Here is a 14303-nt window from a genome sequence, read left to right as displayed (position 1 = left end):
TGTTTTTGGTATGTTTTAGCAAAGAGTTAGCGCACACTGTACAAGAAGGAGGAGCAACATGTAGCGAGCGTTTGGTGGAAAATGGAAAACGCATAACATGAAACTCATCATCGCTGTGTTTTTCAAACCCTCTCTTCCAGCGGGGTTGATCCTGTCCCATCGTATCCGTTCGGTTTCCAAGTATTTTCCACTTTGCCAATCCCTCTTCATTCAATAATTGTCATCCTTTTTTAGCGTTTTTACTCTTCCGCCAGCTACGGTGGTGATTTACTCCCTTTTTCCGTTTAATAATTGACAGTCCTCCTCTTCAGCTCACGCAGCCAGGGTGTAGTGTATGTGTGGCCACGCACCTTTTGCTCCACGACACGACCACCAGAAGGAAGTGGAAACACACATTCTCCACCCCCGTTTCATCCTTTTCCTGCTCCACCTTTGCACCATCATCCCCCCAACGTCATTATCATCCCTTTCACTTCCGCTTCTAACAACATTCGACCCGCGCTTCGCGGCCAACATTCCATTCCATTGCAGACAACATGCAGAAGAGCTGGCTTGCGAACGGAAAGATGCAGAGAAAAACCCCAAATGGAAAACTGTGAGAGCGAGAGAAAGTGGTGTCTCGCGGGAGGAACCGAGAGAGATTTATCGCAGCACGGCGGGCCGATTGTTTTATTGTGCTGCTGCTCTCTCATTATCGACCCGCGGAACGTTGACGACATGTCGCGGGGCTAAGACGTTGAAGATCCACCACGACCGCTCATCTTCTTTACCTTGGGGCCTCCCCCCCGGCCTTTACTCTCGCTCTACGCTGCTGGCGTCTGCTTTTCCGTCTTTCCGATCGACGAGAGGAGGCAGAGTTCTCCGAATCGGTCGGATATTCCCGGCGGAACCGAAAGAACAATCTCTGTAGCCAGAAATGTTCGGCAAAGCCGGCCATGGCAACAGGAGACGAGACTTTGCAAGACACGGGACGCCGCCCGACGGCATGTATAACTGTTAAAAATAATAAAAACCCAAGATACGCGCCATATGCATCGGCCGGAGGGTACAAGAGTCCCGTTTTTTTTTCATTCTTTCGGCAAACCACAAAGATGTTTGTCCGTGGGAATTCCAGACAGTACGGGAAGATGTGTTTTGGGGCAGCTTCATTCATTCGTACAGCTATCTTCGAGTGTACTTGCTTGCCAATTAGATTAGAATTTAATAATATGGAAAAAAAAATTGAAGACAACATTCCCATACCTCCAGGCGCCGGGGGGGCTTGGAAGGGCAGTGAATGGACCACTGTTATCTTGTGGCCAACATCCTTCAAAATCTGATGCGTCAAATATATTAGATTGTGCTTTTCTATCGATTATTTTTGCTTTCGACGCTAAAGCAATGCATTGACAAAGAGTGCACAATAAGTGCTTAAAAAATAAAAGTAATCTATTAAAGATATTGTTTATAAAATGTTTTCAAATTTACAATTGTCGCTCCACACGACGATTAAATGAATGATTTCACAATCCTCTTTAATCATTGATTCGTCACAGCGTTCGTTGCTCCTTTCTCCGTTCGAACCAACCACTATCTGGAGACGCCACCCCGTGGCCGTGGTTTCGATGCGTGCTTCTAAGGGTTTTCTCCCTTTAAAAGAAACCAACAAACAACGGCCCTATCAAAGCTTATCGAAACGATTGCCTTATATCGTCGTTCGCTTTTCCGGCAACAAATAGCTTGGGCGCGCATATACTTTGCCGTCATAAAAATACTAACATACACTAAAAACGAGCTTCGGTGCGGGTCACACGCATACGAGAACTGCATCTATTTTCCCCGCCACTAGCGAAACCGTGCGTCTTGGAACGCGCTCTTCTCGCGCTTGCTGGAAGGTGTTGCTTTGTTATTCAGTCATCGACAGCGTCTGGTTTTCTTCGCGCCAACTGCTTCCTCGCGCAGCACTTAAACCAAATCGCGCCTGTCAAAACGCTGTACCCACTGCTCCGCTTTGTCTTGCTCATTCATGGTTGCATTATATTTTGCTGCAAAATTCTAACGTTCATCGGAGACATCTGGAGAAACGAAACAACTGGGTTATCATAGCAATTCCATTTTTCATTCTGACTCATCATCATGCACACAAGCAGGTTATGCATTTTTGAAACCAATAAATGAGATTTGCGCAACCAAACTTACCAAATTACCCAGGGAGTTGTATGCATTTTATCTCCTACAATCATGTAATACTTCACATCCACTCGTAACTGTCGTGATCTTACCGAAAAGGAACGGTACGAGGTCGTTTAACCGGACCTTGGCGGCTATGGCAAGTGTGACTTTATAACAAAAAAAACCTTTTCTTGGTTTAACCCATACCACTCCACCGAGACGGCGCTTGCCATCAATGGACTGGCAGTCGTCTAAGGAAGACGCGCGGCACGGCAGCAATTGAATATTTATTGCCAGCTTCGTTCCAACATCTGGAAGGAGCGAAATATTCGATCACCAACACGATCGCCGGTATGTTGAACCCGAGCTGAGCGTTATGGAGCAACATATAGGCAAAGGGGAACAACAGCAGTTACTGTTTGTGGCTGTCAGTTTAATTGTCAACCATGTTTATGGATGCTTATCCTAGGGGTGCTTGGATTTACACCTTATTTTTTAGCGAGAAATATCTAACTCGAACCTCATGTTAAATTACAAGAAAGGAGAATATCACACAGTTGTAGTGCCAAAATCTATTTGTATTCATTTCTACCATAAATAAGTAGCTCCTGTTTCAAAACGGGCATAACATGCTTCTTAAACTTTGAATAAAAATGTTAGTTGTTTTAAAAACATAAATTTATATCTTGACATTAGTAAAAAAACTGTATTGGTAACAATACTTTCGTTTTCACTCAGATCCATCCATACATCAGAATGTATGGAAGATGGTAAAATCCCACCGTGGCAAAAAAAAACTCCCTACAAAACGAGAGAAGACAGATCATCGCCAGACGGACGCCTCAACAGGGAAGATTGCAAAGCGAAACCCCCTAAAACAATAAAAAAATGCATCTGCAGCGAGAAACTTCCGAGGATACATGAAATTCGCTCCCCTTCTGTCTCGCCACCATCATCATCGTCTTCGTTTACTGCCGCGAAGCTGATGTCCTCAACCTTTTTTTCAAACTAGGAGTGATGCATTTTATAGAAGCGCATCCGAGTGCACCAAACAACAGCCAGCCCATTCCCGGTATACCTCTCGTCTGCACCTTGCGTACTAAACGACGCACGCGAGGTCGATACACACGGCATGATGGTATCGACGAATATGGGATGGTTGTTGGTGGAGATGCCTTTAGGATGCATACGCGCGCGCCACTTCTCGCAGCACGGCGCTTGACTACAGAACGTGTGTGTTTGTCATCTCCATCTTTCCATCTTGGTGGCGCCTCGCGGTTGATACTCTTTTTACTCTGAGCAGGCGATCAAATAAGACAGGAAATCAAGGCAGGCGCGAATGTATGAAATGTATGGAATAATTAAATGGTCGGAAAATAACAACACGCAGCTGGTTTGGTAAAATGCCCTAAAAATGTTAGTTTCTAAGGACAAAAAAATAACAATAGTAAATCAATGAAGGCGTTTAGTTCCGATGAAAAGTAGCAATAGCAACATCAGATCAGCAGATCAGCAGCATCACCGTCACAATTTATCCACACCGCCACGAACATATTTCCACACACCGCGTAGCAACATAACACGAGCATCGAAGCAAACTCCCTCTCTCTCTCTCTCTTCCCCTCTTTAACATTTTTTCCCTCTCTCTCGCTCTCTCTCATGTGTATCATTCACACACCTTCTTCGCAAGCATTGTAATATTGTTGCTCTTTTTATTATTTACGAACGACGAACTGGTACAGTGCACCACGCATACACGCACACTTTCGATGCCACTAGTAAAAAAGGTTTTTACACTGTAGATTTCTATTGGATCTTCGATCGTGGCGATAAATGCATATTTTTTAGCACAGTGTTACTCAGATTTTCATTCGCGGCTAGATTTGAATTTGATTGATTATTTCCAAGGAGGAAGGTGCTTTCCGCAACGGGTGATACCTTTCGCATGCACCTACACACGCACATTCATTGATTCTCTTGCATACGGACTTTGCTCAAAGAGAGATGAAACTCTCGCCAGATCTCTCGAAGATTTCGTACATTCCTCGTACATTTCCCGTATTATTTCTCACCACACGATAGTGCTTCACGTTCTCGCACGCGGGCTTTCGTCTGCTCTCGTTCGCACACGTGCACCGCGCGCACGCCTAACCACACCAACACACGCGGACCTGCGCGTACAACAAGCATTCGAAATGCTGCTTCCTTCGTAATAGGAGGCGCTTTTCAAACGCTCTTATCCAGCGCGACGCATTAATCACAATCAGATCCGATGCCTCTGTTCTTCGAGCTGCTCCCATCGTATCCGTCTTCATCACGTCTTGAACGGCGATGCGCCCCATGCACACCACATCACACGCACTTCGCCTTCGCCATCCTTCCATCGATCCGCTCTCCGCGAAGCGACAGCGACGACGGAGCGAAGACATTTTTCTTCTCCTGCTTTTTCTCCACTTTTCTTCGTCGTCCACACTTTTCGCCGTCTTTTCTTTCGCTATCCTTACGACGGGCGCACGACAACCGTTGGTCCGAAATTGTTGACGGTGAGAAGGTTGAGAAGTAGGCTTCGAAGAAAAAATTGCTGCCACCAACATGCCTTTTTGTTTTTGGTGGGATGCATTTCTGCTGCCTGCTGTCAGTCCCCTCGCTGCATTTTGTGCTTTTTTTTTAAATTTTCCCACAATACTCACTTAATCCGCTATATTTGCATACAGTTTTGCTACCTTTCGATAAATATAAAATGAAAACTGTGGAAGCGAGAGGGAGATAATACGGGCCAGGGTAGGAGCGAGCGAGAGAGAGCGGATGCGAGAATTTTGTTTGACACTTTTGTTGACGCACTTTTCACTTCCCCCCGTCGCGCTGCAACCCCTCACCTGCTGCTGATGGTCGCGGTCGATCGAGCGGAAGCTGGTGAAATACACCCGCACACATACACACACACAAACGCACATCCCTTGCAGCCACCAACACCTTCCACCCTGCTAATAACATCAATGATCCTTTCGCAGGACTTTCATTCTTTCTCTTTACTGAAGATTCTCGCTTTCAAATATCGGCACACTTGCATTTCCCATTTTCTTTTCGCGCATAAAGGACGCCAAGGTTTTTTCTTCACCAGACCACACAGAAAGCTTTTTTTTAACCAATCACTTGCAACTCCGCAGAAATTGATCACTCACAGGACCGACCACCCCATTGTACGCACACTTACAGCGACTCGGTTACGGGGGAGAAGAGAAAGAAAATATTCCACTCCTAGCCACCCCCAAGAGCAATCTTCCTTCCTGCCTCTCCTTACCAACCCCACGAAAGGAAACGCATGACGAAAGGAATCCCCAAAATCCTCCTCCAGAACACCCGATGGCCATTTCCTTATGCACTACTTCTCCACTCGCTCCACCTGACCTGCTGATGAGGTTGCTATTGCTATTGTTGGTAGCTGCAAGCAGTTGGTTTCGCGTGAGTTTAAGGAGGCCAGGGGAGCCACGGGTGTTGACGATGACGACGATGACGATGAATCTGCTTCTGCTGCTGCTGCTATTGCTATTGGCTGCATTAATGAAAGACAGATTTTCCATTGCAGTCCATTGTACCGTTTTGCAGCAAAGGAAAACTTTCATTCGGCAATCGTTTTTTCGCAACGTACCGCGATTCGCACTTGCAGTAGCGCTTAGCATTGATACCGAGAAAAAGTTGCACTACACCACCATCATCATCAGCCTCTACTGTGTGGCCCGTCGTAAAAGAGTAAACAACAATTGTGACTGACCCGCCATTGTTTTCACTCATTTTTATCCAAGGCACACTGCAAACGCTGTGGCATTCGACACCAGCCACCTACCGACGCACAAGCACTTCTTTTCGTACGTACCATTTTCGATTTGCAGCGAATTAGACGCGTTTAATTCTGAAAAATCTACACGCCAAGACACAGCCGCCATTATAATTTTCCATCTTTTTCTTTGCTTTGCCACGGTTCCTCCAACGTGGGCTGTGCCTCGGGTGGCTTACCTTGCATATGAGAAGCTTGAATATGAAGCACACCTACGGCTTACATATCTTGAAAAGCACCTATCTTGAGTCTAAGTATCTTGTTCTACAACACGACTGCCACCAACATTTTCACATCATCGCTCTCTCTTACACGGATATCACTAACCCTTTCAAAAAAGCCCCTGTTAAAACGACGAAAAACACTCACATCTTCTCATCTTTCGCTTGCTCGCGTCACTAACACTTTCGCACACCTCATGTCATTTTTCAAGTTTTGATTTCTAACTGGCTGCGCACTGTGTGCCTAACGCAGCCTTAATGCTATTTTATCAAAAACAAGTAAATTTTGTTGCAAAATAGCACTTTTACAAGAAGAAATGCAAACTTTGGCTTCCTACGTATAGAATAAAATGATCTAAAATGTAACATTTTTAAATAATCCATCTTTTCAATAAGAAATACAGACGCGAAGAACATTAACATACTGCTCTATTCATTCAAACCTCCCAACTATTTCAGTTTCAACATTAGAGTCGAATAGCATCTTTCTTTTAAGTTCCCATACGTACCTATGGTGTTTTCATTCTGTTGATTTATTGCATTGCTGTTTATGCATGCTTTTGCTTCTAAATAGCTCAGATGAAGATGATGATATTCGGCTTATTTCCAATGTTCAGTTGCAGCTACAGTTAAAGGACACGTACGTAAGTCTTCACTCTGCGCCACTTCATTCACTTTTGAGCACCAAGCAGTTTTATCAAGCATTTAGCTGAATGTTCAACAACATGCAAAGTTAGTTTTCACTAAAGGAATCGTTCCCGTTAGTGTTAAACATGAAAATTGTGCCTGGCTGATTCAGTCCACAGTATAAATCGGCATTCTGGGCGCCTTTGTCTATAACTTTCATCTTTTTCACGAATGCAGCATGCAGAGTTGGTGCATTTCCTTGCTTGTCCGCCTTCTATCCCACACCAGAGCTGGAAAACCTCATCTTTGACGATTGATTCTTGCGTATTTGATACATAAGTGTTCAATAGCTTGCGAATATCGTTGACAACTGCTCTGCAATGGATTGTAGCATACGATATTTCTTAAAAATTCAATCCAAGCATAGTGCTACACCAACGATTAAACGATATGCACAGATTTCGTGATGTACTTCTTGTGTTGTTGAGTCTTGTCAAATGCAATAGATGCATGTATCCTTCGTATTCCACATCAAACAACGGAATGGTGCTTCCAGCTCAATGGTATTGCTGGCGACGATAGCGATGAAATTGTTAGTTGAATAGCGATGCAATTTCTCTCCGAGCTTTCGTTACTTTTCCCAACAAACGTGGAAATCACTGATTTCTTCCTTCGTCCTGGTGGGTTTCGATACTGCCGCTGATGCTGCAAATGTCGCAGTGAAACTACTTCACAAGCTTTTTTGTACGCCTGTTTTTGACTGCCCAACTGCATCGACGTACGTTTAGCGCTGTTTTCACCGAGTGTGAATGATTGCAGATGGAAACAACTCGATGGCTAAGCGTTAAACAGCCCAATTTTGCCATTTATTGCACAGTAACAACGTACGACCGAAATTTTCATCTCCCGTTTGGTAAACTGTAGATTGACAGCTCTGAGATTTTCCAACATCTACGCGACTGACGTTTGTCAAAGGGCCAAACGTCAAACGTCAAAATTCATCGTGCGGAAAATTCAGAAACAAAAGAAGTAAAACTTCCCGAAGTCGGAAGACATTTTCATTTAAACAAAAAAAGTGTGTTGTTCGGCCATTAGAGATAATTTCGGGTTTTCCCGAGGGCTAAGCCTGCTGTCCTACCGTGGTTTGGAGTTAATTTTCCCAGAACCACTTTCCAGACTGTCACGTCTGAAATAGGTTACAGTAGATCGAAGGGAGGAATTCGTAGGCGTACCGTGTCTTGTTCGGTGGTACGGAAAATCATACTCGCGTATGGTTGCGCGAGGCAAAACGTAACATTTAAGAGTGTACAGTCGCCGTCGTGGATAGGTTACATTTAATTTATCATCGATACCTCGATCGGGTGTGCGGTCTGGTGAAGCGCTTCGCGATGGAGCTTCAGCTGCAGCGGAAGCAGGGCACACCAGCCTCGGGGACACTGCAGCAGCGTGGCAACGACAGTGTGGCAGGCAACGGGGCGGCCACAGGCAGTTCCGCTAACGGTGCAATCGGGAAGAATGATAGCTACGACAGTTCGCACAGCAGCAGCAACACGGAGGACACTACCGAGACGGACGACCGCCGGAGGAAGATGATGAAAAACAGAGCCAGGTAAGAGGGGGTAGAAAATTCGAATCGTTCGATTCCACCCAGTTCTCCAGTAGGTGGTGGCTCCCATACCCTAGGGTAACATTTTCGCTTAGTAATAGCAAGTAACAGAACCTTCGGCAGAGGACAGAGAGATAGACACTATGCACTTCCCAGCAGCGTGGAAAGGACAGCGAATTAGTAAAAAAGAAGAAAAGTAGCACACAAAGGACAAAGCGTTGCAACCTTTCTTATGTGTGCGTATGCTACGGTGCACTACGATATGGGGGTTGGAATGCATCGAGGGTGATAGTGCATGATGTTGCTGTGTGTAGCAACACTGCGCGCAAGGAGCCCGCGAGGCTGTCCGATGATATCCTGGCTGACACAGACGCAGACCGTCCAGACGACGCTTGTCTCAGTCACGCCACCTTGCCTCCCACCAAGCAGTACTCCGCCCGTCGTGGCCTGCCCGACCGTTGCAGTCTCTCTCCACCCTTTCGGCCGTGCCGTATGCCTTACGTACAATCCCACTAGTTCACAGGGAGACTGGGTTTCTTTGTGTGCTAGGTCAGGGTTTGATCTGCTTTATATTTTTACTTCTGTTCTGTCTGCCACCGGACAGACGTGGTCGTGCCTGCCCCCACCCAGGTCCTCTTACCATGTGCTCCCTCGGATACGTGTCTGCTCCTATCAGCCTTCCAGTCTCCCAGTATCACCTTGTCTTAGTCAGCACGCGCGTCCCAGACGATGAAAAGTTTGCTACTCCTGTGCTTTGCGTTGAAGTGAGTAAATGCATCGCAGTAAGCCCCTTCGCAGCAGTAGGCCATTGTTGTTTAATGATCGTGTGTAGTAGCAAGAATTATTTTCTTCCAAGTTAATTCGTGGAAAGAATTAAATTTCCTTTTGTAAAAATGTGTGACACAAACATAATTAATCTTTGCAGAAATAATAGACTCATGCAGCAGCAACATCAAGCGCAACAGAACACCACCGATAGTGCGAAGGTCGCCGCGGGAAAGAAGCTGGCCGATGGTGAACGTATTACGCTGATCGTGGACAACACGACGTTCTCGGTGAACGTGTCGATGCTGACGGCACAACCACAGACCATGCTGGGACGCATGTTCGGTTCCGGGCTTGAATTTACGCACCCGAACGAACGGGGCGAGTACGAGGTAGCGGATGGCATATCGCACACCGTCTTCCGGGCCATCCTCGAGTATTACCTGTCCGGGGTGATACGCTGTCCGCCAACGGTCTCGGTGCAGGAGCTACGTGAGGCGTGTGATTATCTGCTGATCCCGTTCAACGCCGATACGATCCGGTGCCAGAATCTGCGTGGCCTGTTGCACGAGCTGTCCAACGAGGGAGCAAGCATTCAGTTCGAGGCGTTCCTGGAATCGCTGATACTGCCACTGATGGTGGATGCAGCTCGGCAAGGCCATCGCGAGTGTCACATTGTAGTTCTCTCGGAAGGTAAGTTTTTTTTTCACTGCATGTTAGAGTTGATTACTAATGAAACTGATCCTTTTTCTTCTTTTTTTTTGCGTGTACGCAGATGATATCATCGACTGGGATGCTGAGTACCCGCCGCAGATGGGTGAAGAAGACTGCCAAACGGTGGCCAACACGGCCATGTATCGGTTTTTCAAGTACATCGAAAACCGTGATGTCGCAAAGCAGGTGCTGAAGGACAGGGGACTGAAAAAGATTCGGCTCGGCATCGAGGGCTACCCAACGTACAAGGAAAAGATAAAACGTCGCCCTAGTGGCCGCATGGAAGTGATCTACAACTATCTGCAGCGCCCATTCATTCACATGTCGTGGGAAAAGGAGGAAGCGAAGAGTCGCCACGTGGACTTCCAGTGTGTAAAGTCCAAATCGGTTACAAATCTGGCGGAGGCAACTGCTGACCCGGCCCTGGAGCTCGATTCGGGTAGGTTACGTTTGCGCCATGCGCAAACGGCTCGCGGCGCACATTCGTTCGTTACTAACGCATTCTTACCCCATTTTCCAGCAGGGAATCCGCTTCCTCAGCGGCACTTTGAAATATCGCACGAACCAGACGCGGAACCCTTCATGCGGAACCCGGACGCTCTGCTCGACGGCGAAGAAGGTGCGATCGGTGGGCTGGCGAATGCGGACGAAATCGGCAATCTTGGTCCCGAGGAGCCACAGTAAAGGGAAGGGGACAGCATGCACGGGCAAACAAAACCAGCAATGCACGCATAGTTAGAGGAGCGGGTTGTAGCTTTTCGTCGCTTCCGTCCTTCCGTTATGTCGGTACACTTCGGCCGTCTGTCGTCTAGCGTGTTCTCCATATACAGCCCTACCGTTTCTTCCTGCGCCTACAAATCACAACGAGATTGATCGATGAACAAGCATACTACACCTCGCCGAAATGGTGATATAGCTAAAAGGGAAACATTGGAAGTGATAGTGAAATGAATTGATCCTCGTAAAACATTTCAAGCCCCCAACTCCTCTACACCTTACTCAAGGTTTCTAAGCAAACGCAAATGAGATTCTTAAAAAAATCAAACGAAGTCCGTGTGGTGTTCAATGAATGGTTCTTATTAGTCGTGAGAATGTTGAAGAAGGTATTTTTGTGTTGTTTCCTTGTTTTCTGTCCGAGTGCGTGGGTTGGTGCTGTTAGCCATCGAAGCAAGACGAAAACAGCACTAAAAGACCTCCTTAATTACCTGTCCTTTTTATTTTATTTTTTTGTTGGCGGATAACTATTTCCTTCCTCTTGATGTGATCAACAGGTTACAGACGTTCTGTTTTACAATTTTTATTATTTAAAAATGTTTTCATTTTTGTGTGCTTTAGATGTGTACATATGAATAGTTTACTCCATTCTTCATCTCTTCATACTCGTAACATTTTTTTTTATTTACTCATATATTACGCGATTTCATAATTGCTCCTCATGATTATATACTGACATTAATGTTCGTTCTTTTTATAATCTGTTTTCTTGAGTTTAGTTGTTCATTCTTTCTTGTGCGAGCGTTCTCTTTTAAGTATAAACGAATTAAACTTTTTTATACCATGCGAAAATGAATAAAATATATTGAGCCTTTAAACAACGATGGGACAAGTTTTGTCTTTTGCCCATCGAGGGTGAGAAATATTGCGTGATAATGAATTAAACAGATCTTCCTATTTGAATCGAATTATTTATTCTGGTCCAATCAACCAACAATCTAAACATAACCCGATTTAACTTATTTATCCTTCGCAGCCAGTTATGTATTATTTGAAAAAATTGGAATATTAATCGGCAGTTTTCTATACCAGCAAAGGATTTTTTCCTTTAAGTAACTCATTGAATTTTGATCGTCAACATGGAATATAAACATTAAAATAGTTATTTTTCTAACGCTGTGCAGTTTGTGTATTCGACTGTTTCTCTTTTTTCATACAACTTTTGTGAAAAATATACAATTTTGAAATCGAATATATTCTATGACACGTAAGAGCTTAGGAAACAAAATCTCTTTTAATTGGAAATACCTAAGAGAATTTTTTCGAAAGGTATATTATTTGTGTTTGGTACATCACTTCTTGAAGGTCGTCGAATCTATGTGTCTTTACCCTTAAAATCTACCCCATTTCCCATACAACATTAGATTGGCAACAAAACAAATAAATCAACACTGGCCACGTGCATACCACGCCATGAGAGCCCAGGAATCACAGTGCGTTGTTCTCCCATCCGAACGACCGTTCGATGGCCATCTTCCATTTGCTGTACCGCATGTCCCGTTCGTCCTCGCTAATCTGCGGCTTAAACGCAGTGCAGCTACTTTCGATGCTCACATTTTCGATGTCCCACTTGCCCACTGCTCGCCCGGCAACCATAGCCGCTCCCTGAGGTAAGATAAAACACACGATCGTTAGCTGATGAATCAAAATCATCTTTTGAGTATTTGTAGTATTTTACCAGTGCAGTTGTTTCAACAAACGTCGGCTTCAATACGTCCAATCCAATGAGATCCGCCTGCCACTGCATCATGGACGCATTGACCGTCATTCCACCGTCTACCTTCAGCTTCTGTAGGGGCGTCCCGCAGTCATTATTCATTGCGTCGAGAATGTCACGCACTTGGAAGCAGATAGCCTCAAGTGCCGCCCGCACAATGTGCCCACGCTGCGTGTCCTCTGTTATGCCGCAGATTACACCACGTGCGTCCTGATTCCAGTACGGTGCATACAGTCCACTGAATGCCGGTACAAAATATACATCCCCGTTGTTTTCTACCGTATGTGCAAGGACTTCCGATTCGCTTGCGCTAGCTAGCAGGTTAACGTTGTCCCGCAGCCACCCTAGGGCTGCCCCTGCAACGGCGACCGAACCCTCCAGGGCGTAGACGGGTTGTGCGTCCGGGCCCATCTGGTACGCGACGGTGGTGATGAGTCCGTGTGATGAATCGATCATAGCCGTACCGGTGTTGTACAGAAGGAAGCACCCGGTTCCATACGTCGCCTTTGCTCGACCCCTCGTTAGACACTCTTGGCCAACGAGTGCTGACTGTTGATCTCCCAGGCATCCGGACAGAGGGATTCCTTTCAGAGGGTTGAATTTGATCAGCCCGTACACTTCCGAACTGGATCGAATTTCGGGTAGTATCTCCAGCGGCACGTCGAAGAACTTTCCCAGGGTTTTATCATACTGGAGTGTCTCGATGTTCATAAGCATAGTACGGGAGGCGTTCGATACGTCCGTTACGTGGACACCGCCCTCCGGGCCACCGGTAAGATTCCAAATCAACCAGGTGTCGACCGTACCAAACAGACAGTTTCCATTACGAATCGCAGCCTTCACCTTCGGCACGTTGTCGATGAGCCAGCGGAGCTTAACGGCGGAAAAGTACGGCGACAGGGGCAGCCCGCACAGTGGCTTAAGGTAGTTTTTGTTTTTCGTCTTGTTCGGCACCGTCTCGAGTAGCTGCTCGACGGTCGAGGAGGTACGCATATCGAGCCACACGATGGCATTATATAATGGTTCACCCGTCGTCCGGTCCCACACGATGGTCGTCTCGCGCTGGTTTGTCACGCCAACGGCTACTATGTCCGTCGCTGGGTTGCCACCGAGTTCGACGAGTTTCTCCAACGTCCGCTCGATGCACTCGTGCACGACGGCAAGGATTTCATTTGGATCCTGCTCGACCCAGCCCTCCTGGGGATAACTTTGACGGAGCTCTTTCTGGTGGAAGCACACCACTTCGGCCGTTTCGGCGCGAAACAGCAGGAACCGGGCGGAACTGGTACCCTCGTCGATGGACCCGACAAGATCGCCAAACTTTTTCGCAGCTCCTGACGCCATAGTCGTCCCAAGCTAGACGTCCTCACTGTAAAGTGCAAAGTTCACCGTCCGAATGAATGGTTGTCGCAGCCTTCAATAGGGATTGAGCTAAGCCAATGACAAAATAACAAACTTAATCTTATGTCGATCCGATCGGTACTGGACGCGTAATGGAAGAGGCCCGTCTACCTCGCAACGAGGTTATCTTATCGGCGAACCTTATCGAACCTCCGTAATCATTGTGCTTATAATTCTGAAGGTAAATATGGGCGCTCTCGTTCAATGTGACCCGCGAATAAATTACTCCGATGGCGCTGAGTTATATGAAGGTCGTAAAAGTTGCTATTAGCCTTCACTACGCAATATAATGCAACATCAAAGGAAGACTTAGAAATTACGATAAGAATGCGTGAAAACGTTTAGATCGGCGTATTTATTTCACATATGTTTATAAACATAGTATACTATCTATGCAGTTGACATGTGTCATTCATTTTGCTCCACGATTGCTCTAGATGTGTTTTAAATTGAATTGAAATTTGAAAATTTTTGTAAAATAAAAATCTCGTC

At 46.0% G+C, this 14303-nt stretch overlaps 2 protein-coding genes across 3 annotated transcripts; one reads left to right on the top strand and one right to left on the bottom strand.

The window, feature by feature from the left end:
• The first annotated feature begins 7982 nt into the window (after nucleotides 1-7982).
• LOC131292968 (BTB/POZ domain-containing protein 10) lies at nucleotides 7983-11494 on the top strand. 2 transcript variants are annotated; one of them, XM_058321057.1, is made up of 4 exons: nucleotides 7983-8443; nucleotides 9366-9898; nucleotides 9981-10358; nucleotides 10443-11494. In XM_058321057.1, the coding sequence occupies exons 1-4, from the start codon at nucleotides 8223-8225 to the stop codon at nucleotides 10601-10603; spliced, it is 1293 nt and encodes a 430-aa protein (XP_058177040.1). In that variant the 5' UTR covers nucleotides 7983-8222; the 3' UTR covers nucleotides 10604-11494. The 2 variants fall into 2 exon arrangements, with proteins under 2 accessions (XP_058177040.1, XP_058177033.1); XM_058321050.1 differs by having other exon boundaries at nucleotides 10440-11493.
• Nucleotides 11495-11866: 372 nt separating this feature from the next.
• Nucleotides 11867-14148, bottom strand: LOC131283137 (glycerol kinase). Its single transcript, XM_058312712.1, has 3 exons — nucleotides 13923-14148; nucleotides 12372-13841; nucleotides 11867-12298 (listed from the first exon to the last, which is right to left on the bottom strand). The coding sequence occupies exons 2-3, from the start codon at nucleotides 13752-13754 to the stop codon at nucleotides 12122-12124; spliced, it is 1560 nt and encodes a 519-aa protein (XP_058168695.1). The 5' UTR covers nucleotides 13755-13841; nucleotides 13923-14148; the 3' UTR covers nucleotides 11867-12121.
• Between the last annotated feature and the right edge of the window lie 155 nt (nucleotides 14149-14303).

This window comes from Anopheles ziemanni, chromosome 2, assembly GCF_943734765.1.
Source record: "Anopheles ziemanni chromosome 2, idAnoZiCoDA_A2_x.2, whole genome shotgun sequence".
NCBI lineage: Eukaryota > Metazoa > Arthropoda > Insecta > Diptera > Culicidae > Anopheles > Anopheles ziemanni.
Note: the sequence above shows the minus strand (reverse complement) of the source record. Positions and strands in the feature narration are given on the sequence as shown.